Consider the following 24,376-nt stretch of genomic DNA (forward strand, 5'->3'; position numbering starts at 1 on the left):
CGTATACGAATACTCCACCGGAAATCCGTACCACTCCAGATTCGTGGGGTGATACCGTTAAAGAAGAAAAACCGTCAGGCAGTGAAGAGTGTGTAGAAATACACCAGACCATAGCGAAACATCCTATATGATTTTGTTTTTGCTGTGAAATTAGAGCTCAAAGTTGGCCATAAAAAATTGAGCGTTTTCAGTTCTGAATCCTCATAACTTTGTTGTGAGAACATAACTCACTGGTAGACTCATAGTTCACTGGCAGACGCTGCTCCTATGCCTGGGACCATCGACAAAACCATTTTCTACGCCTTTTTCACGACGAATAGAGGGTAACCACGACCCAGTAGACATATCTTACCATGCATAGTTGGGTCAAAACGACATGAAACACGGACAGTTGCGTAAGCGGTTGCGCTCGAAGCAGCGCAGCGGTCAAGATCGATCGGTCCCACCTCGATTCCAACCTCTATCTCCACCGCGCCACTTCGAGCGCAACCGCCTACGCAATGGCACTGTGCTTCATGTCGTTTTCACTCGACTATAGAGATCCTAACATCGTTAATTGCGTGGTGAGCTCTCTTCAGACGTTCCGAACCACCTGTGATCCGTCGCACAATTTAGACTCCTCCTCGCATCTACTCAGAGTCTAGACTAGTTTCGTACTGTTTCGTTTCCATTTGCCGCTTATATCGATCCAGAAAAAATATCAATAAGACCGAACTAATCAGCAGCAATCCATATTCATGGCAATACTTGTGTTATCACTGTGAGGAGATCATCTGGAAAAACTACTATAAAAGCTTGAATTTGAAGAATGACTTTTCATTTACGATAACAAATGGGAGTCGAACTCAGTACGAGCCCATCAAGATGTGACATTGGGGTTGCTGGCGGCACCAAAAAGTATAAACTCATCAATCATTGCGATCGTATGCTTGCGTACAGGGTAGGTTTTTTTGTTTTGGTTGAGCTTATTTCTTACGAACGCAATGAGTCGTAAATGGTGCGTACGCATGCAAGTGAAGTAAATGACCTGGCCATCGATTTTGGGGAAACAACAGGTAGAAACTATGTGTATTAAAGAGAATAGAAAAACGTGATTTGTAAGGAGGGAAAAAAACCCTGCCCATTATGTGCTCGTATGGCTCTTATTAAAGGCAGCGTGTCATGAAATTGACGAGGTACGGAAACCCAAGGAAAAACATGGAGTTCGGGTTGTAGATTATGGAAACAAGCGTTGCTTCGTTCATCTTTCCCTAACCGTATGGAAAAAAAGTGGTATGGAAAACCCCGATCTTTCCTACGAAACCAGCTCTTTGAAGTCTCGCGCCACTGACCTTTATGACTGAGCGGTAAAAGGTTAACGAGGTCTCCTCACTACTCTATTCAAGTAAAACCAATGAATGCTGAGTGGACCGGAATGCGTACAAAGGTGCTCGTTTTAAGGTGAATCGTAGGAACTAAAGCGGTTCCCACGCCGTTCATAAAGGCATCACTTCACAAATATAGGGTGGTGCTGGTTTCAGGTGAATTATTCCTATGCGGGGTAGTAGATTAATGGGAGGAAGGTGATTCCGTCCATTTCTTCCTAATTGCCGTAAAAAACAGCACATAGCTGGCGAGCTCCAATCGAATTTGTTGTAGGAAATAACGTCCCGGAACGCTCAAAGACGCATTTTTCGGGCCAGTTTTTTACGGCAATCAGGACGAAATGTACGGAATCACCCTCCTCCCCATAATCTACAACCCCGTATAGGCATATAACCCACCTGAAACCCGCACCACCCCAAATTTATGGGGTGATGCCTTTAAAAGTGAATAGGGGGGACTTGAGCAAGGCCACGCTCGTTTCTATAATCCACAGCCCGACCTCTATGTTTTCTATGCGGTTTCCTTAATACGTCAATTTCGTGATACGCTGCGTTTAAGTGAAATTACGGTCTTGTTGAGACTATTGGATCTTTTATAGCCAAGACAGTTGTGTTGCAATGCAACAAACCCTTCATACATACAAAGGTCCTTCACAATTCATAAAGAACCCCTTGAAAAATTACTGATCGTCCTTACTTTTAGATTCTGATAAATCCCGGTTCAAATTATTCAGTACCGGAAAAACAACTTCACGGACTAATTCAAATCGGCTACACATGTGAAATAGAGATTACAAGAAAGGTAAGGAGATACACGCACTACTAATGAAAGTTGTTACTCAACTGTTTCTCAACGTTTCAGCATCTCGGCACTAAACGAGCTGTTCTATATATTCCAGTTATCTTATTTCCCTTTATAGACCTTTTACAGTATTCTATCACGAATTGAGTACGGTGTCATGAGAATGGGAATTTTAAGTAGAAAAATTTTAAAAATATGGAAATAGGTTACATTTTGAAAACATGGATCTGCCAAGCTTCTAAAATGTTTGTGTTAAAAGTAATTTTTTTGTTCCAACTACAAGATTAACACATATTTCAGGCTGGTAAGCCACGTCCAGACACTATGGTCATTCAGTACGCATCTGTCGGCCAAGATGCACGTGATCCAAAACAATCGTTCAGCACAGGGAAACCGGTCGGAGAGATCACCGGTGAGACTGTGATGAAGCTAATAGCGGCCGAATAAGTTCAGAACGAACTAGCTTTTCAAAACTACTTCTATGTTTTTGTCGTCGTTTATCCATACAATAAAATACATGTCTAACAAAGTGATTTGCCTCAATACAGTCAAAGATGTAAATGAAAATATGTCCAGAAATTTTTTGAAAATATATCCACAGGAGCAACAATCTCTCCTATCTTCACATGATTTAACACTAATACAATTTAAGCTGCATAGAAAAAGATCAATAGAATAAACAGATCAAGATTTGATGGGTGCTCGAGGTAGTCTATACGCTCAGGATAGCAATCAAAACTCAATTGGTAATCGGGTAGGGCTACGTACGGATCGGGTCCTCGAAACTACAATATTTTTATGTGTGGTGGTATCAAGAGTATTCCAACTTTACCCGGTTTTTTTTCAAATTCTATTCTACTGTTTTGAAAAATTCGATTCTATTCATTTAGAAAAATAATATCAATATCTTAGTAGTGCCCACGTTCGACTGTCTTTGAATCTTGGCATGATTTAAAGGCATCACCCGAGGAATCTGGGGTGGTGCGGGTTTCAGGTGGTTCCCTATACGTGGACGTAGATTATTGGGAGGAGGGTGATTTCGTCCATTTCTTCCTAACTGCCGCAAAGAAACGGCCCGGATGATGCGGCGCGTGCACAAGGTTGACGCGCTCCAATCGAACTTATTGTAGAAAATAGCGCCCCGGAACGCTAAGAAGCCGCATTTTCCGGACCGTTTTTAGGGTATTTAGGAAGAAATAGACGGAATCACCCTCTTCCCCACAATCTACGATCCCATATAGGCATAACCTACTTAAAACCCGTACCCCCACCCCCATCTCCCAAGATTCGTGAGGTGAGGCCTTCAATATGTAGTTTCTAATTGATTTTCTTGAGCTTTAACCAATATTGGTATTGATTTTCCTTTATTAAACAACAGCTAACGTTTCGGCGTTATCACCTCCGTCAGAACCTAGAAAAAATCAAAGCCATCTGTGATTTATCCTCTCAAGCGCCTCATCACCCTACAGAAAGCAATCAAACACTGAGCAAACTCAAAGGGCAACACATCGGCTATCAATAACCTCATTTATTGAAATTTGGTAACGTAACGGACCACCACGTTCCACAACTATGAATCGCAAGGGTTTTTCATAGGGCTCAGTAGATCAAAACCCGCACAGATAATGATAACTGGCTAGTTCGCTTGCTATCGCAATGCACTCATTCTTTCTGTTTATTTTTCGACTTTTGGCGGTTATCCAAAATGTCTCCAGTGTTCTGCGTGCTATGATCTCGGGCTCAAAGGATAGTACCGTAACTTCTACCTCGATTTCGGAGTTTTGATGACATACTCTAAGGTGTGCACCGAGTGAGGCAGAGAGTTTAGATTTTGCGAGTCCATGTAGATGCTCCAGTTTTCAGATGATGAGGTAAATGCTATTCGATGTGTTGTCCTTTGACTTTGCTCATCGTTTGAATGCTTTCTGTAGAGTGATGAGGCACTTGAGGGGATAAGTCCCTGATGAGTTTGATTTTTCTATGACGGCTATGACGAAGATGATAACGCCTAAACTTTAGCTGTTAGTTAATAAAGAAGATCAATACCAATCTCCAATCTCAATCAAATCAATCAAAACTAAAATCAATCATTATCATCAAATCATGGTAATTTACTTGAAAAGTGCCCGTAAGAAATTTCGATATGCTGCTACAATATTCTGAGAAAGAAAGAAAGGAACAAGATACTTTTTTTTCCTAGGAATAGAATATTAAGGGAAGAATTAAATACGTGGTAATCGTTCGTGAGTTTTTTTTTTGAATAATGTAATAAATCTTAAAGTATAATACCCCCACAACTCCCACAACCCACCGAAATATCACCTCCGTCGCACTTTTTCATTTTCGCTCATGATCCCTTATCGCAAACCCCTAAGACAAAACCTTATCGATTCTCACGGGAACACTTTCATCAATTTCCTTGAACAACGCAAAAAAAGCAACCGTACCCGTTATCAATTGATCTTGTACGATCGTTTGCCGTAAATTGATGTTGACATACGACCACAATCGGTCCAGTCTTCCTCCGAGATCATAAATTTACTGCGGTTTTTTCTTCCCTTCGCGCAAACCTCATTGCACTGCGCATCTGATCTCAGAAAATGCTGATAATTTTATCTGTTATTCTTACATTTTTGACTCTATTTTATCATACCTACTGGAAACGACGAAATTTGCCGCCAGGTTGGTGATTCGGTGATATTTTTGGAAGAAATCAATTAATGTTGAACAGAATCACGATCCATTAATGGAAATTTGATATATTTCTCGCGTCTTTGGATGACTGTTTAGAAAACTTTTGCAGCGTAAATATCCGTATTAACTACAATCTTTACATCCTTAAAACGTTTAACTTAAAAGCATCATCCCACGAATCTGACGGATTTCCGATGGTCAAAGATTATAGACCCGAAAGATGCGGCTTCGAGCGTTCCGGGGCGCCATTTTCTACAACTAGTTTTACTGGACCGCGCCAGCTTTGTGCACGCGCCACATCTTCCGGGCCGTTTTTTACGGCAATTAGGAAGAAATGGACGGAATCACCCCCTTCCCAACAATCTACGACCCCGCATAGGCATAACCCACCTGAAACCCGTACCACTCCAGATTCGTGGGACGATGCCGTTAACCTTAAAAACAGCGGTTGAACTGCAAAATGTAGACTTATCATAGATGAAACACAAGAACATATTTCTTATTTTTACTACCTTAGGGTTCATATATTTATATATTATTATTTATTTATATATATTCAGATATCTACATCTTCTTATTATTAAGATTTTTCGAATTATTTACTTCCAGGTCCTATCCCCCTTCCCTTTATCGGCAATCTTCTCACTCTATACTTCTATGAACCTGGTTATGAAGCGTTTCGCCTTTGGTCTCAAAAGTATGGACGTTGTTTCACATTCTGGATGGCGAACCGACCTGCGGTTGTGGTGACTGACTACGAGTTGATGAAAGAAACTCTTGTCAAGGACGGTGCAGCCTATACAGGCAGATTAGAAGTGCCTCTTTCGCGTATGGTACGAGGTACGAGGTTATTGTTGCACTTTTTTAAATTAACGCGTTAACAACTATGAGCGACGATGTCGTCGGACCTTTTTTTTGCCGCGTGGACAATGACAATATTTTTGCGGAACTGCATCATGAAAATACTTAATAATCAACAATCAAAAATATTCGAATTGTTCTATAATCTGTTCTTTGATACTTTGTCCCATGAAGACGAACGGTTGGTGCACTGAAAAAAATACACGTGATTCAATGTGGCGGAAATGCCTGAAACCGCATAAAAAAAGGAAATAATAACTTTGATATAGTAAGGTCAAAACGACGTGAAGCTCCGTACAGTTACTTAAGCGGGTGCGTACTGAAGCGGCACGATTAAGCGTAGCGGCTATAGTCGTGGTGGGTGCCTTGCTGCAGTTCGCGACGGTCCCACATCAATTCCAATCGCTATCTTCACCGCGCCGCTTTGAGCGCAGATACTATAGAACTGTACCGTACTTCATACATATTTAACCCGACTACAACATCCAGGTGGTGATTACGGTATTGTGGAAACGACTGGTGAACTGTGGCAACAACAGCGAAGATTCGTACTACATGTTTTTCGCGATTTTGGAATGGGTAAAAATCTCATGGAAGAGAGGGTAAGTGTTCAATGCCCATCGGTCAATGCTTCGAAATTTGCAGTATAAAAAATAAAAGAAGTGAATGGAGTAAGATGTAAGATGTGATCTTTTGATAGCCTACTGTTGATTTCCAATCACTTTTTTAATGTGAGGTGTGAAAAATGGCCGATTTACTGAAAGGGTGAGAATCCGGTACGCTTGCTATTAGTCGATACTTCTGTCACATCATTGGTTGATTTTACGACCTCTGTCCCACATTCTTTACTCACGTCGTCCAAAAATTTAGGTTCTGTCAGAGGTGTCCGACTTTCTGTCAAAATGCAACGTAAATGCAGGAAAAGAACTAGACCTCCGGAATAATTTCGACACCGCCATTGGATCAATTATCAATAGCATTCTTTTTGGATTTCGGTTTGACGAAGTAGGATGCTATTTTACATCTAATTTTTGAAAATCTCAACCTTTTAGTACAATAAGTCCGATGAAAACATTTTAGACAAATATGGATGTGTTCTTAACTCGAAAAGAGATTGTCAAGCGTATTATGGAAAGGTCGGCTCGACCCGCATTTATAATGTGGATGATGTTCCCGTGTCTGAAATACTTTCCGTACTTCTGGAAATACAACAAAGGTGGGTTCATACTGTAAACGCTAACAGTGTGCATGTCAGATATCTTGCAAAAATAAATCATGACACCTGATCAGCTTATAGTAGGGTCAAAACGACTGAAGCTCAGTGCAGTTGCGTACGAAGCGGCGCGGTTAAAGGTAGCATACCACGAATCTGGGGTGGTACGGATTTTAGGTGGAGTATCCGTATGCGCCCAAGCAACCAACGCCCCCACCCCGATTTGGCCGGACCGACGTGCGGGATACAATGATTTTACGAGTCAGTCCTGGCACAGCAAAAGCAGGGAGCCCCCCCCCTAAAACCCCCCCCCCCCCCGGGAAAAAAAAAGCCCCTTTTTTCCCCCGGTTCCCCCCCCCCCCCCCCCCCGGGGCCCCCCCACCCCCCCCCCCAAAAAACCCCGAACCCCCCCAATAAGGGAAAAACCCGGTTTTTAAAAATTAAAAAAAAAAAAAAAAAAAAAAAAAACCTAAAAACCCAAAAAAAAAAAAGAAAAAGGGGGGGGGAAAAAAAAAAAAAAAAAAAAAAAAAAAAAAAAAAAAAAAAAAAAAAAAAAAAAAAAAAAAAAAAAAAAAAAAAAAAAAAAAAAAAAAAAAAAAAAAAAAAAAAAAAAAAAAAAAAAAAAAAGTACGACGTCATCGACTGACCGAGACGAGACGACGTCATCTCTCAACGCTGTATTTGAAACTGGAGAAGAACTGTTCTTAGGAACATGCGACAGTAGAGGTGTTGGTGAGTTGGCGTCCTCGTCAACACGAGTATGGCACAGAACATCGACTCTTTCGAACAACTCACGACCCGAATCGGACGTCTGCGATGAAGACGTGGTCCCACACCGGCTTTGACTATCTTCGTCGCTTACGCTCCAACATCAAGCTACGAAGAAGAAGAAGTCGAAGCTTTCTATATGGACCTGGAGAAGTTCTACCGAGAAGATCATGCCTTTTACAAGGTCATAATTGGCGACTTCAACGCCAAAGTTGGCCCAAGAAGAACGCCGGAGGAACTTCACATCGGGACCCACGGCCTACAATAGAATGAAGGGGAGAGGCTTTCCGAGTTTATCATGACCACTAAGACCATCCATGCGAACTCGCAATCCCAGAAGCCCTCCTCTACACTGGACGTAGGAGTCATCCGGTGGAGGGAATACTGAAATTGACCACATCATCGTCAGCGAAAGGTTCTGCATGGCGGATTTCGCTTTGTACCAAAGTTCTATACGGGATCGGACCATCGCCTCCTCCGAGGAAGATTTTCTTCACGCGGAGGTCAGAGAAAGCCGCCAAGTTCAGCAAGAGAAATCCCAGAACTACCATCAACTGGGATCTCTTCGCTACGTTAGCCGGCTTTTGGGAAGATTCCGCAATGGACAACATCGACGAGGAATACGACCGGCTTGTCAAACACCTTCATGACTGCGCGAAGAAGGCTGAAGTATTAAAACAACCAAGAGACGCCTGTCTCTTGAAACTCTTGAGCTGATACGCCAGCGTAGCAGCACGAGCCGCAGGAACCAGAGCTCACGTCCGAGCTCGCAAGGCTTTGCAGAGAGGCGATAAGAAACTTGCTTTGCAGCATCATGCCACTTGTACAGATGACCTTCACCCGAACAACCATTCATCATTACTTTTTTTTACGCCGTCCTTCCTCCTCTTGGAGATACATGTCATTCGTTCTCCTCAATACACATGTATTTTAAATCGTGTCCAATAAACCAACAATCTTTATTCTATCTTGTTACCTGTCAATGTCTAAGTGGACCACGTGTTTTTAATATACATAATATATTCTCTTTTTACTCTTCGTATCTTATATTAGTCTTATAAACACATGGAGGCGTTTCAAATTCCACATCGCCTATTCCACTGTTTCAACTCATCGTATCACGTGATGCTTGTTCACTTTCATACTTAGGCCTTTGACTGTTACGGTTAGCCTTGGACACCGGCGTTCCCACTCGTACATAAGGTGCTTCGATTGTACGTAACTTCCGACCGAATCTCGCCATTCTACAGAATATCATCATTGACGTGAGGGGGTTCGACGTATACAATTCACCCAAATATTCCGCCACCCTCGGAACGCAATGCAAATTGAATGACACTGGTAAGATCATGTCAGCTAACCATTTGCGCTTTGCTGATGACATCGTACTGATAACACCTGCATCGCCAAGCGGAACGAATGCTGACCGAATTCGCCGAAACATTGGATGCATCGGTCTTGGCTGAATCTTCAAAGACGATGTTCATCGGAACATGGATCTCGATGCCCCATTCACGCTCACGGAACGAACATATCCATGCACCAGCTACTCTATCTGGGTCGGAATTGAACATGATGAACGACCTCCCCAGCTGGGCAGAACGCGTACAGAGCATCGAGGACGTAGTGAAGAAACCAAGAACACCCGGCTCCGTGCTCACCTCTTCAACACCACCGTACTTCCTGCTTTGACCTTGCCTCGAACCTGGCACTTCGCAAGCAGGAAAAACGCGTAGCGTCATTGAACGCGCAATTGAGGTATGCTGGTATCCCTTTGCGTGACATTGTTCTTCCTCGTCGCGATCAGATCAGACGCCGCCGCGTTTGCCAGAGTAAATAGGTGGCCGACACGTATGCGCTTTAACGACAACCTTGGACCGAGCCTAGCGACTGATTCCCCGCGATATTAAGCGCAATACAGAAGACCGCCGACCCGATGGTCGATTTCTTCACAGTCCTTCAAGAAAATTACGATGCTCTTCTGTCCCACGCAAAGAGAACCACTGGGCTACTCTGCACGCGACCGGGACAAATGGAAGAATTACTGGCGCCCTCGACCGTTCGAAGACCAGTGCAGTGATCGGGATCCGTATGCAGGGTCATAGATTATGTAGACCGGAGTGCTTCCGCTCATCTCTCCCTGAATCACTGCAAGCAGCCGGCTCCTGAACGCTGTTTTGTACGATGCCTTCTATTGCAGCGCGCCACCCTTGCACGCGTGGCGTCCCTTACTGCCTATCGGGGCAGTCCGAATTGATTTCCGACGAATCGCAGGGCGCAGGAGGCGCAAGGGGTGGAGCGTTGCAATAGATGACGTCGTACAAAACAGCATTGTGGAGACGGTTGTATGCAGTGATGGAGGGAGAGATGAGCGGAACTATCCCCGTCTCCATAATCTACGACCCCGTTTCGGGTACTCCACCTGAAACCCGCACCACCTCAAATTCGTGGTATGATACCTTTAAAGGCATCACCCCACGAATCTGAGGTGGTGCAGATTTCAGGTGGAGTATTCGTATACGGGATGGGAGACTACGGAGAGGGAGGTGATTCCGTCCATTTCTTGCTAATTGGCCCGGAAGATGCAGCGCGGCACAAGACTGGCGCGCTCCAATCGAACCTCTTGTACAAAATGGTGCGCCAAAACGAATGAAGCCGTATCTTCCGGGCCGTTGTTTACGGCAATTAGGAAGAAATGGACGGAATCACCTCCCTCCCCGTAGTCTCCCATCCTGTATGCGAATACTCCACCTGAAATCTGCACCACCTCAGATTCGTGGGGTGATGCCTTTAAGCTGACAATTGCATCGATTCGGACCGCAGAGACGGGCGGGACTAGCGAGGGTCCCACCTCAATCATAACCGCTGGCTTCATCGTGCCGCTTCGAACGTGACCATTTACGTAACAGCACCGAGTTTCATGTCGTTTTGACCTGACTGTAGCCACGATTTTCTTTCCAGAAGCGGAGTTGAACAAAGATGTACTGTTTGAGATGTTCGATTCACAAATCGAAGCTCACAAAACAGAAATTAATTTCGATCACGAAAAAAGCACGGATTATGTGGAAGCTTTCCTTAAAGAACAGAAACGTCACGAGAATGAACCCGATTGTGGAGGATTTTCGTGAGTGATGACAGGAATGTATAGTCGGGTTAAAACGACATGGAGTACGGTGCAGTTGCGTAAGCGGCTGCGCTGGAAGCGGCGCGGCGGGGATGACGGTTGGAATCGAGGTGGGACCATCGCGAACTGCAGTGATTGGTGGTGCTAGTGAGGGTTCCACCACGATCCACGAGTCGTTTTGACCCTACTATACATACTGCACTGCACAACATCAACAACACTGCTGTTCTCCGGCTCGTTTTATTCCAGATGGGATCAACTTCGTAATATGTGTTTTGATCTATGGATGGCAGGCATGGAAACCACATCGAACACTTTGTACTGGGGATTACTATATGTGGTGTTAGATTCTGAAGTGCAGAGACGCATACACGACGAAATGGATCGAGAAATTGGATCAGAGAGATTGATCTCCACTGCGGATCGAAGTCGCCTACCGTATATGAACGCGGTGATCAATGTATGTGAACGTAAATCCATAATGAATGAATCCACATACGAATACACACGAATGAACTAATGAGCAAATAAGGATAAATAGGATATGGATAAATAAACAAACGAAATGAATGAATGAATGAACAAATGAATAAGTGAAGAATTGAGAAATGAACAAATCGATGGATCAATAAGTAAGGATGAATGAGTGGAAAAGCTAGATAAAAAAAAACGGATGAGTGGATAGATAAGTAATTGAACGAATGAATGGATGAATAAATGAAAGAATCAAACAGTAAATGAGTGGATAAGCAAACAGGAAGTGGATTGGTGAATGAATAAATGGACAAACAGACGGAAAACGAGCGGTTGGGTGAACGAATGAGTGATTGAGTGAATGAATGAATGAATGAATGAATGGATGAATGATTGATTGGCTGATTGAGTGAATGAATGAGTGGATGAAAAAAACAGATGAATAACGAGTGGTTGAATGAATGAATGAATAAACAAATGAATAAATGAAGAAACAAATAGAAAAGCCAACGAATTCACTGCCAATTGCAGGAAATCCAACGTGTTGCAAATCTTCTACCGCTCAATGTGTTCCACGAGACCACCACCGATGTGGTGATCGATGGCTACCGTATACCCTCCGGCACGTTGTTCCTACCGCAAATCTCTAGCGTTATGTATGACGAAAAGGTTGTAATAATGACTTTGTTGCACTAAACTTACGTAAAAAATAAAGTTTCTTTCTATTACAGGTGTTTCCGGAACCATACAAATTTGATCCGAGCAGACATTTAGCTAGCGATGGCAGTTTTGTGAAAATCGACGAGATCATACCGTTTTCATTGGGGAAACGGCAATGTGTCGGCGAAAGTCTGGCGCGAATGGAGTTATTCCTGTTCCTAGCAAACCTATTCAATCAATTTGAGGTTAATTTTCTAATCAAGAAGTTACATTTTGCTTGTTTTTTAGGCATATTTGACTGATATTTATTATCCGAATGTAGATCGGTTGTCATTTCCTCCTGATTCAAATTTTTTCTCTTCACTCTCCAACATCTCCAAATGCAATTTTTTTTTTGGTGTTAGGGAAAATTTTCACTCGAAAATCACAAGAAAATATAGTGTTAGCATCTCTGCTGTGGTTCGATTCACTCAATAAGTTAGCTAGTCACAAGGAGTTATGTTTGCTGGTCAGGACCGCGGCATTCGCCCCATTGGCACAAGATCGTGCGTTGGACGGAGAAGTGCGTGAATTGTCACGGTCGAGTGAATGAATATAAGGATAGACTGAGGATAGACAGATACATTAACGTTGAGGTCTCGAAGTACAGAAAAACTCGACATATCCGAGTTGTATTGCTCATGTTCGACTGTCCTTGAATTTTGGCTTTATTGATTTTCTTGAGCTGTTGCCAAGATTGATACTGATATTTATTGACAGTCAACATTTCGGCGTTTTTGCCTTGATCCACGAGACTTTTTTTTTTAAATCGGAGCCACTTGGTGGTTATTGATGGAAATACTCTTTTTTTTTAGATGTGGGCAGCTGTGCTCTTTACAGTATCTCTTCCAATTCATTCGATTCTGTATCACACCAACAATTACAACGTAAATCCTTGCAGGTTCAACCTCACGGTAACAAGTTGCCATCGACGAAAAAACACTTTGGAAACACAGTTCGAGCAGATGACTTTTCTGTAATTCTGCAAAAACGCCATTAAGTTCCGTTTATTGCTAGAAGTTATATGCTTAAGTACGAATATCTATCCAAGTTTTTCTCCAGTTCGTCGCCACACTACGACCACGGTTATAGTTCGGCTATATTGCGATCGTACTGACTTATTAATAGCACGGTACGTAATGCGGCGGTTAGCGGAACAAAGGGCACGGCTGAGCAAGTACTTCATAATTACCAACTCTGATTTGAATCTTAATGACTATGACCTCAGTGATAAGCGATCGTAGGGCAAAGATCTTGGAACTACGACTAGAATGTTCTAACTTACAAAGACAAATGTAAATGTAAATGTCGAAATAAAGATAATCTATGAACCATTTACTTATGTACACTTGCAAATATATTCAACTTATTGAATGAAAAAAATAAATTTCATACGATTTGTCGCTCTTCTTTATTTATACCATACATCGATACTGTACGAACGAATGCGGCCCAACGGAGGCTTCAAAGATGGTACAGGTTGCGGCATGATGGCCTCCGGCTAAAATTTGACCAATACATCAAATAGAGCACAATGTTTTTGTTTCGAGTGAAAAAATAGAGGTTAGACATGCTCCAACCTCAACAAAATGCTCGAAAGGTACAGGATTCTCGTACGCGTTCAAGTCTGTCGGTTGACGTCGTATCACATGTTGCGGGACGCCTCTTGCGGCTACTACCACGTCGTCGATGACGATATCATCATCTGTAATCGACTTTACGGTGCTCTCTTTAACCACTGTTCAATTCTCCTCAAGTTTATTTATTTATTTTCTCTATTTTTTATTTCGCGCGTTCTCCTGTTCACTCTTTCCTTTGTTTTTCGTTATTCATTTGTTTTGTTGAAAATACTATTGAATGGGTTAAAAATGAGTGATCTCGGTTACCTACTAAGTTCACTGTCGACCGGAATTTCTCAGGATTTGTATGGCTGCTGTATGTCAGTAAGCATGTTCTGTACTGGATTTCTCGTAAAAAGTAAATTTGCACGATTCCAAACGAGAAGTGAATGAGTTCTAATGAGAAGTGCACTCATCCCAGCATGTGGAAACTCGTACCATATGAGTGTTCCGATTTTTTTGGAACAGTTTTGTTTCGGAGCACTTTGGAAGCAGGAGCGCTTGTGAAATGAAGAAAGAAAGGAAGTAATACGTATAAATGGAAGTCACATTAATACAGTGAAGTGAGGAATTGTTGAGCATACCGTCTTCCTTACGGAATCGACGTCGAATCGATGGGTGAGAAGAGATGAACTTGAAAGACGCCGCTGTAATCAAATTCCCACAGAAATCCGGACAGTCGAGCATCCATCTGAATTGCAAAAACTAATGGGATTTCCGATACCTATCTTCGAAACAGTCTCATCTCTAAGAACCTGAACAAGATTCTAGAACGATTCTTTGAACATTACTAATCACAAATACCATATTCAGTTTTCTGAAGAGTAGTTCTTTTAACCAATTTGTTTCCAAGTATCTGTTATTCGTTCTCTAATCCTAACTGGAAGTACCGCTTTACTTTCTGAACAATTGAAATGACACTTTCTGTGTAAAAAGTTGATGTTCCGAGCAATACTAGAAAAAAAAAGACAAAATGTTTATTGTACTATGTTATTACTCTCAAAAACACCGTTGTTTAAGCATCTACCAACAGTTAATTGTTATCATGACAGCTGACGTGAGCTAGCACTTAACCACATTACTTCTTTACTATTCAGCTGTGTTTGTGGGATATTTTAAGACTGATGCAGTATCTTTCATATATTCACCAGAATAAGAACCATAAACCAATGCTGCCCACATTTCAGTTGACGAAATTTTGAAAATTCACATAAACTCGAGAACCAAGTTCAAGTGTTGAGATGTAAAAACAATTGAAATGTCAAACAAAATTATCTTCTCCATGCCTGTGCAATACTTCTACCATAGGTTTTTAAGGAAGCTACCGTGGTCAGGATCGTTACTGCACACTCTCTTTTAACTTTTACAAATTCAATTTCTCTCCATCAACTCACTTGCATAACATACATCCACAACAAAAACAACACCAACACCCGAAGAAGAATGTCATTGTGAATATTCCGAGAAAAATCGTCAGATCTTCCCGAAGTGGACCTGAATCTTTTCGCACCCATTATTTGAAAATCTCATTCTTTGATATTCGAGGCTCACCTTTAATTATTGGTTCGTTAATCTCATCCTCTGTATCGAGCAAGATCCGGATTGTCATTACTACTGCCAGGTTCATCAGCGTTACCTCAAAGTGTGGTTACACTTCTTACCAGCCGCTCTCTAGTGTATACTGGATCCAAAAGTAAATCTGGGAGATGCATGTAAAGCCATATATGATTTTATGTTGAAATTGTTCCAATACCAATGTGATGACGGAAGTACCAGACATTGAAGAGTTTGATATTTTTTTCACTTCCTATTTGCCGCTCCCACAATGAATTGCACAGATGTGAAGATGTTTTCCGTGAGACAGGATTAGAAAATAACACAAGATTTTTGCAGCAAATCACCAATCAATGTCACGCAGTTTCTCACGTAAGTCCTTAGTTCCTCAAAAAGTAATCTCACTTAGTTGAAAAGTTCAATATACCCAAGTCACTGAACAATAATTAAATTCACAATCAAACTAAGAAGTTGCATTATTAAATACGAATGGAAGAGGAAATGAATATCCAGATTAAAGAAGGACTACAACTTACCACTGACACGATGAATATCAGACATCCCCAACTTTCTGGTTTACCAGATTCTCTCTCTTGAAACATTCATTCAGTCTTAGCAGATATCGGTAGAATTTGGCAGTAAATGGTAGCTCTTTTTCGGTAGAAATGCTTATGAAGTTCAAATAGACAGCTTGTGGGCGGCACTGTTCAAACACACTGCAGGCGTACTCAATCAATACAGTAATATGCTAATTTTGACTCTAATCTCAGTTAAATCTCGGTATGTTATGACTCACGTATTGCATCTGATTTATACATACAAATAAATTCTAACAATAAGAAAAAACAATAAGAAGGTGTACAGAATCTTCACTATTATGAAATACCTAAACTCTTCTAATTTTTCGTGGCCTTGGACCAAGTTCTTTTAGCGCTGTATGATCCGTTATACTGACCACTTGGACTCCAGAAACAGTCAGACCTTTGACACAAGTCATCCGTCCTGGACCAAGACCTTTTACCTATAAATCGACAGTAGAACAAAAAGATGCAAATTATATGAATAAAGCCGTCCAACCTGTACTCTGACTGCCCGAACACCTCTTCGAACTAATCGTTGGCCAGCTGCCACACCAGTTGTTTGACCGGCAATGGTAGTCTTCTTACGCGCATGCTTGAATCCTTCGAGTCGACATGACGTGTAGATGATCACGTGGTTATTTTTGTCCATAACCGTCACGAGTGTGTTGTTTTTAGTCGCTTTGATGTAAACGATTGGCAAGTCACAATAAGGAATTCCGTCAAACTCTGTTTTCATGGTCTCGGCGGTGGGAAATCGCGATTCAATACCGTGCATACTAACCGTCGTGAATCGTCCTGCACCCGCGGTACCTTCCATAACTTCCTAAACATGTCTGGGCATTAAATATCATACGCATTAACTCGAATGTTACTTCGTTCTCGTTACTGAACTAGATCTGTTACAAATGCTTGTTTTGTTTGTACGTATGGATCGATTACGTGTTCTTCCTCGCTCTATCAGACGTTTTTCTACTAATTAATCATCATTTGTTTGATGTAATCGAATGAGAAACCAGTCTTTGAGCGCGGGCAACAGGCATTGCGAGGGGTGCACAGTCCACAAAATTCAGGAATTTTAGAGTCTGCTACGCAGTAATCAGAACAGCTTACTTTAGCAGCACCAGAAACTTTGGTTCCTGCCCGATGTGCGTCTCTAATACTGTCGTGAAGAGCGGTACTGATCATGAGCGGACGTGACTGGAATAATGGTGCTGCTGTCGATGCTCTTCCCAGAAATATTCGAGAAAAGTCGGAGGCGAGCTTCCGCACTGCTGCACTCATTTTCCGCCTCAAAGATGTACATTAAACGAACAGTTTGTAACAAAGCATGCAATATTGAGAATTAGAGGAACATAGTTATCTCCACGGAGTGTCAGGTAATGGTTGTAGAAGATACTTTGTTGAATTTCATTAACTCTGTCATGTGTTCGGAGAAGAAACTTTGCTAGTTTTGAAAAAGATGTAAATTTATGATGTAAAGCTACAAAAAAGGAACATTTGAACGTAACTCTGGTGTGCTACCCGATATCAAGAACGACCCAATAAAATTCTTGAATATTTTATTCAATCAAGAAAATAAAAAGAAAAAGAGATCGTTTGAATCAGTATGTAAATGTGTCTCATTTTATTGTGGCAACAAGGCAGCAATGAATCGAACTACAAATATGTACAATACATCTTTCTCTTTGGCACTACCTCCAGATATAGCTATTAAACTCGATGGATCCACCAGTTGATAGTACAATATCTTCGTCATCGCTTAGAACCTGGAAAGTGTTTTAAAGGAAAACTAGAGCGGAATTTAACGCAACCAAAACCAACGTCATAGGATCCAGTACCAGTCAGCTCCCCATCTAACTGACAAATATTATCTGAAAGAAAAAGAGTTAAAATCAATACCCATGCAATCCCAATCAATACCCAAGTGTAAATTTACCAGGCAACCTCCCGTCTCGAAATTCTAATGTATTTGCTCGCGTCTGAGATGACATAGGTTGTCTTACCATCGGCCGAAGAGCCTTCAAACGTAGTAAAAGGTACTGCAGACTGAACGCTGATGACAACGCTGACGATTCCTGGGTGGATATGATCTTATTGATTTTCATCACAAACTGATCGTGCCAACTATTACGCAACCTACAATAATAAGATTCCTCAGCGAGTCGATTTCGTAGAGTAACTTTTGCAAGACTTCTTCTTTTGATATGGTTGTTCCCTTTGGTACGTAGTTTCTTCGCGAAGGAATATCGGAACCTAGAAAACAAAACCTTAGAGAACACCATGAAAAACGAAGGAACTCAAAATGAATACCTTGTCCAGACGAGGCAGCTGATGACAGGCGAGCAACATCGGCCACTCCATCCACGTCAATATATTCTTCTACAACAAAAACTTTGATACGCTCTATCATCCACTTATTATTTAGATCTTGAGTTTAGCATTTTAGAGAGCAACCAAAACTTAAGTCGGTTTTGAATGCTCATGGATTTGGATTGTGGATAAGAGGTGCAATACGAAATACTACCGTTTTAGGCTTTGATAGACCTATTGAAAATTTTGAAAAGTTAAAATTCTACGTTAGCTTGTGACAGTCTTTTGTGTTGATCCAGTACACGTTCCTCCAAAAATCTCAAACATACGAATTCCCATCTTAGTGCGTGTAACGCAAGGATGTCGAAATTGACCAAAATCGTGATACATTGCCTTTAGTAGAGACAAATATCGCAGATATTACCTGGGCTGTCTTCAATACGTCTCGCTGTATCCGAGAGCATAGGTTTCTTGGATGGAGGACCACTGCCTTGGAATGGTGCTTCAGTAGACTCATAGCCTTCAGGATTTTCCGGTGACAGGCACTACAAATGATCCTTGCACTCAAAACAACTGCTAAACTTCACATGTTATGATATATTAATCTAACCGGAGATTCTTCATGGTATTGGTCGTCTCGGGCACAACGATCTAATTCTGAAACGGCTTCAACAGGCACAAAATCACCGTTCTTCAACCGTACTTTCGCAGTGAATACTTGAGGTTTCGGCCAATTCTGATGAACATCTATATCAAATAAAAACAGTAGAAAAAAGTGAGGCTCTCTAACCTGTTCTATTGCGAGCTCTTCGGTTGTTTTTTCGTGCAACTCTCTCACACGTGGTACTCCTTCTCTCACGATCCCGACCAAGTCTAGAAGTTCTTCTTCCCAAATTTCACATGCGGTTGGTATACCTTCAACTTCCCATCTGTAACGTATTGCAAGATCAAACAGTACTTTACAGTCAGTGGCATAGTTATAAAGATATTGTTCACTTTTTTGTCGCTGTAACGTTGATTGTACGAAGTTCATCATTGTCAACTAGACATGCTCGCTGTGCATAGATGTTGTCCGCTGCAAACGGAAGAAAGTGTTCTGAAAATTGGAAAATTTCCGGAGAAGAGAAGTGGAATAATTACGAAAACCCGCAATAAATTAAAGAAGCAAAAAGGTGCTAGTCATTTGGAAACACTTCGCATTCTTCAAATAACAACAAGCGCAGGATCAACACAACATTCTTCAATAACAGCAAAGCCATACCACAACAGTAAAAATAAGTATGAGGTCAAAAGTAGTGAAACTAACGTCTCAAGTAGTCAATGATATCCGCGTTGCTTTCACCTTCCATCTGTCGTTGTGCTATGATTGACTTGATTATTGGAGGAAGTCTCATTCGAACGTCATGTCCGTAATGATCACCACACATTTCAATCGACACTCGTCTACAATAATTATTTATAAATGAAGTTCTGAAATTTACTTTCCCCAATCTCTTCAAATAAATTCTCAACCAACTTCTACGACACTCGAACAATCATTTTACGTATACCTCTAAATTTCTGTTTTTTTTTCGATGGAAATTTGCCTATGAAGATTGTTCTGCGAGGCGGCCACAATATGGATATGAAAGGCACAAATTGAGAACCTTATTAGGACAAATCATGTGCAAATTTTGCAGAAAATTGTTGTCGCTCGCTACAGATGAAAATGAACAGAAACTGGTATTTTCAACCATAGCAGAATGCAAAAATGTTTATTGCTCTAAATTCTAGCGTAAGATACTAAAACTGGAGATGTTTTAAACATTTACAACGACTGAATTCACAGCATAATCTTTTAGCGAGCTGCTCAGAAACCTACCCATCAGCATGCTGAGTTCCATGAATGTAGGCGGTGCATGTATGGCCCATGCGATAGGGACCAACTCGATCGCGATCGGTTCCTGTGGCATTGGTTGAATTCACAAAACCACTTCTGAAAATATAGGACACTTGGAAAAGGAGCACTCTAACTGAGAATTTGAAGAAAAAAAACCTGTTGCAAGCCATGAAAATTCCTCTTCCTCGTTGACGTCTTTTCGAACCGGATTTGTGACGAAAATGAGCTCCACCTTTGAGCTCTAACCAGCGCACGAAACGCTGCAAATAATTTCTAAACACAACAGAATTTACACTGAAAAGCAATATCAAGATAATGTCTGACTTGAACCTCTCCCCGAAAACTACAATTTGTTTTGAAGAAATTACCACATAACAGCATAGGTGCAATTAAGAGAAGCCGGAGACTCCTCAGATGAAAGGAGTCTAGCTCATGGGGTGCAGCTCAAGTGTTGAGGACCTCTTCGTCAATCGTCCAGAAGTGAAGGGAGTCGGAGCACCGGCTCCGACTATCGCATTTATGCATAACAGAATGTGGTACGGCGGTAAACGAAATTGTTCTTCAAGAGATGTGGCTCCATTAAAGGCATCACTCCACGAATCTGAGGAGGTACGGACTACAGATGGAGTATTCGTAAACGGGATGGGAGACTATGGAGAGGAGGTGATTCCGTCCATTTCTTCCTAATTGCCGTAAAAAACGGCCCGGACCATCCGGCTTCAGACGTTCTGGCGCACTATTTTCTACAATGATTTTGACCGGAGCGCGCCAGCCTTGTGCGGCGCCACATCTTCCGGGCCGCTTTTTTGCGGCAATCAGGAAGAAATGGACGGAATCACCCTCCTCTCCATAATCTACTATGCCTTATAAGAATACTCCACCTGAAATCTGCACCACCTCAGATTCGTGGGGTGATGCCTTTAAGCCGTCGCCTTCCTCAAAGACTTTAGTTTATCGGCAAGGCAACTCTCTTCGAAACGTGATTGACTTCATTAATACTGAATTCTAACAGCAAAAAAAAAATGGAATATAAGTATTGATCCCCAGACTCCAATAAAAAGAAAACAATAAAGAAAACTTAGCCATGAGAAATCAAAAAAAAGTAGCCACAACGTAAACCGTTAAAGAGAGATAATAATAAGACCAAATTATAGATTGTTTGATTTAGAACCTCCTTCACTGAAAAGCAGGAGGAACGATCTTATCATGGTTCATAAAATCCTCTATGGTTACACTCGTCTGAAAATCTCTGATTTCTTCTCTTTCAAAAATTGACAACACGTGGCCCTACATTTAAAATCTCTACATTTAAGATTAACTTTACTTTCCCTAGGTCTCCAGTGATATAACACTTTTTCGTTAACAGAGCTGGCTCAGATTACTCAATTGTGTCGAAAAAAAAAAACCCAAACCCGCTAAGCTTTAGTACTTGAGGAAGCTCTCAACAGATTCTTTGAGCAAGCAAATAATTCGAGGTTTCTTCACTTGTATTCAGTAAACTATGTATGTAATCATTGCTATTACTTTGTTGGTGTCATTTATGCTATTCGTTCATTGTATACTCCATTCGTAAACACATGGATTGTCATGTAAAGGAAAAATAAATAAATAATAAGCATATTGATGTGGTGAAGCGAAAAAGAGTCTCATGACTCTTACCTTGAACTCTACAATGTTGTCAAAAACGAGCTCATTTATTTCCGGGTGCACATCGTGCTCAACACTCAAGTGTTCATGGAAAGACGCTCGCGTAACAAATTCCATGAAACAGACTCCACAACAATAATAACGCTTTTTGCTTGTGTCTCCAAACGTCTCGTCTTTCGAATTACCGGGACGACACTGAAAAATCACATCTAAAACCATATCATGAATAAGATTCAAGAAACTGCTCATGATTATGAGAAACATACCCCATTAGTTCTGTGATAGTCGATCGTTCTAAGAGCGATCATCTTCCCACAACCATAAGGACATCGATTTCTAATTCCTGGAGTCGTATGACGACGAGTGGGAGTAGCAACAGCGGCGGATTCATGCTGGAAATAGAAAAAGATGAAAGGAAGAAAAGCAGAAAAGTAATGAAGAGCGTTAAATAGGCCATCAAAGAAAACAGCTCCGAGGAAAAATGAGGGTTTTCCATGTAGTAACAAATGAAAAGATGTTCACTTCATGCGGAGTTTCTGCAGAAGTTTTCGTTGAATGATGTAACTGCACCAAAAAACAGAAAACACTTAAACACAGTGAACGTAATAAATTATTTTACGCAGAAAATGACATTTCAAACACATTTGAAAAAGTAGCGCTTCCCTAAGAAACGCGAATCTCCACTTATTTCCTTGTATTCTCTCATCTGATTCGCTTATTAAATCCTAAAGCGAAAAAGTACGCATTAAGGAAATATTGTATTTTCTTATTTTCATTTTTCTTTTCATTATACTTGCATAGCAAGAAATTCAAGAAGAGCAACATTGGGATGCATACCATTCGACACTAAGTCGTGTAAAACCATAGAAAAGGACTAGGCAAGAACTAGGAATTCAAGCGAAACAAATAAAACAAGCCCCTTTAGGATTTTCCCCCTAATTCGTTTGATGATCCTTCCTAAGATGTCATACAATTGTCAGGAATCGAAAATATATCCCCTTAATCCATAGATAACAGTTCTTCATTCTCTGAGCAACGTATAAAACAATATCGATGACCGCATATTCACGTTAACTCTCATAATTCGCTTCAGGAATTTATATTTTTCTTAAAAATATACAAAACAACTGCAGAAACAGATCCTAAAACTAACGCACCTTGACGTTAACCAATTCGTAGCCTCCAACATCCACTTCCTCGATCGCACCGATATCCTCAAGTTGCTGTGCGGCCATTGCGTTGTTTTGTTATGCGCTTGTTGCAAATATCGTCGAGAACCGCGCCCCGACACAGCAACGACTCTCGCCGGCATGGATCTCGTCCAATTTTTGTCGATCGCGTGGCTCGCGAGCGTTAATTTTGTCCGTGAGTGCTGAACGTTCGAAAAGACACTCTCCTATCTGTGTTTGATATAAAAGTATGGAGTACAGGTGATTTTCCAGGTTTCGAAACTGGTGACTTAGATTCATTGGCTAGAGATAGGCTGGTTACTTTTTTTTGGTGGTATGTTGCCTTTTCCTATGTATAGATTCATTTACTTATTTACTCTTCCATTTAACAGCTTATGCTTCAAGATAATTTCTTCCCATGTTTCAACTGTAATGACTAGCGTAGTGTTAAATATAGTTGGGTCAAAGCGACATGAGGCACCGTGCAGTTGCGTAAGTGGCTACGCACGAAGCGGTGCGGTGAATAAAGTGGTTGGGATCCTGATAGGACCATACACGGCGAGAAATGATGTCAGGAATGGTCCTCCCTCGATCCTAACCGCTACTCTGCACTGAAGCACCTCGAGAGAAGCCGCGTACGCAATTGCGTAATTCTCTTGAGGCGTCATGTCGTTTTGACCCTACTATAGGTAGAATCACCTTGTTTTGTTAAGTATAGGATAACAACGTAAGAGATGACTAGAAAAGAGGGCTTAGCAACCATATGAGGCAACTTTAAGCATATGGTGTTAGTGTGAAAGGAATTTTCCCAATTTCGATTGTCCTCCTGCTTTTCGTTAATGTATTTGGGTGTATCGTCAAATCTCCTGCTTTTGATAGAGACGGTGATATGCTGGCGGTGTTTTTAATTCACAAGAACTGCACGCGAAAATAGTAGGACAACTTTTAGTGATGATTTTTGAGAAGCTGTTCCTTCAAACATTTATTCAACAACACTTTCTATAAGTAAAAGGAAAAGGCAAAATCAATCTTCTTCATCTTTATCAGTGATTCCGTCCATTTCATCCAAATTGCCGTAAAAACGGCCTGGAAGATGCCGCTTCGAGCGTTTCGGCGCGCTATTTTCTACAAGCAGTTCGACCGGAGCACGCCAGCCTTGTGCATGCGCCGCATCTTCCGGGCCGTTTTCTACGGCAGTTAGGAAGGAATGGACGGAATCACGCTCTCTCCATAATCTACGATCCGGTATACGAATACTCCACCTGAAATCCGTACCGCCTCAGATTCGTGGGGTGATGCCTTTAAAGTGCCATAAAACGAAAACGCATTTTAAAGTACTACAACCAAGCTTCACAATGATATATTCTTTCCATGCAAAACTTTTGTTGTCTTGATTGTTGATCGTTCTTCAAAAAAAAAATCGGAGAAATATATTTGCTAACCTAACGATTAACAATCATTCCGTCGCTACATTTTATACCGCACAACATTCTTTACTAAGAGCATTGACAGTAGCTTAGAAAAAAGTGTAAGGAGAAAACAGGTTTGTTTACAACCTCTTCCAACTTTGTTTTTACTTTTGTCTAAAGATCATGTAATCATTGCTGCAGATTAGCAT

At 41.3% G+C, this 24,376-nt stretch overlaps 4 protein-coding genes across 5 annotated transcripts; 2 read left to right on the forward strand and 2 right to left on the reverse strand.

Annotated features, from left to right (window-relative positions):
- Nucleotides 1-832: 832 nt before the first annotated feature.
- RB195_013159 (uncharacterized protein) lies at nucleotides 833-2,613 on the forward strand (the record flags this gene model as incomplete). Its single annotated transcript, XM_013448902.2, has 3 exons — nucleotides 833-940; nucleotides 2,068-2,166; nucleotides 2,467-2,613. The coding sequence occupies 3 exons, from the start codon at nucleotides 833-835 to the stop codon at nucleotides 2,611-2,613; spliced, it is 354 nt and encodes a 117-aa protein (XP_013304356.1).
- Nucleotides 2,614-4,766: 2,153 nt separating this feature from the next.
- On the forward strand, nucleotides 4,767-12,999 carry RB195_013160 (uncharacterized protein; the record flags this gene model as incomplete). The annotated part of the gene is made up of 10 exons (XM_013448903.2): nucleotides 4,767-4,848; nucleotides 5,470-5,700; nucleotides 6,211-6,323; nucleotides 6,592-6,726; nucleotides 6,802-6,937; nucleotides 10,664-10,826; nucleotides 11,076-11,286; nucleotides 11,832-11,969; nucleotides 12,032-12,205; nucleotides 12,901-12,999. The coding sequence occupies 10 exons, from the start codon at nucleotides 4,767-4,769 to the stop codon at nucleotides 12,997-12,999; spliced, it is 1,482 nt and encodes a 493-aa protein (XP_013304357.2).
- A 411-nt stretch (nucleotides 13,000-13,410) lies between these two features.
- RB195_013161 (uncharacterized protein) lies at nucleotides 13,411-15,774 on the reverse strand (the record flags this gene model as incomplete). Of its 2 annotated transcripts, XM_064202853.1 has the most annotated exons (6): nucleotides 13,411-13,500; nucleotides 13,580-13,704; nucleotides 14,203-14,309; nucleotides 15,013-15,112; nucleotides 15,170-15,254; nucleotides 15,709-15,774. In XM_064202853.1, the coding sequence occupies 6 exons, from the start codon at nucleotides 15,772-15,774 to the stop codon at nucleotides 13,411-13,413; spliced, it is 573 nt and encodes a 190-aa protein (XP_064058733.1). The 2 variants fall into 2 exon arrangements, with proteins under 2 accessions (XP_064058733.1, XP_064058734.1); XM_064202852.1 differs by lacking the exon at nucleotides 15,709-15,774 and having other exon boundaries at nucleotides 15,170-15,245.
- A 284-nt stretch (nucleotides 15,775-16,058) lies between these two features.
- Nucleotides 16,059-22,824, reverse strand: RB195_013162 (uncharacterized protein; the record flags this gene model as incomplete). The annotated part of the gene is made up of 18 exons (XM_013448904.2): nucleotides 16,059-16,193; nucleotides 16,250-16,576; nucleotides 16,864-17,041; nucleotides 17,449-17,519; nucleotides 17,575-17,624; nucleotides 17,690-17,828; nucleotides 17,894-18,006; nucleotides 18,064-18,132; nucleotides 18,488-18,608; nucleotides 18,674-18,799; nucleotides 18,854-18,992; nucleotides 19,060-19,159; nucleotides 19,370-19,506; nucleotides 19,925-20,038; nucleotides 20,099-20,202; nucleotides 21,602-21,784; nucleotides 21,856-21,981; nucleotides 22,747-22,824. The coding sequence occupies 18 exons, from the start codon at nucleotides 22,822-22,824 to the stop codon at nucleotides 16,059-16,061; spliced, it is 2,310 nt and encodes a 769-aa protein (XP_013304358.2).
- Nucleotides 22,825-24,376: the final 1,552 nt, after the last annotated feature.

The sequence above is a fragment of the Necator americanus genome, chromosome V, assembly GCF_031761385.1.
Source record: "Necator americanus strain Aroian chromosome V, whole genome shotgun sequence".
Classification (NCBI taxonomy): Eukaryota; Metazoa; Nematoda; class Chromadorea; order Rhabditida; family Ancylostomatidae; genus Necator; species Necator americanus.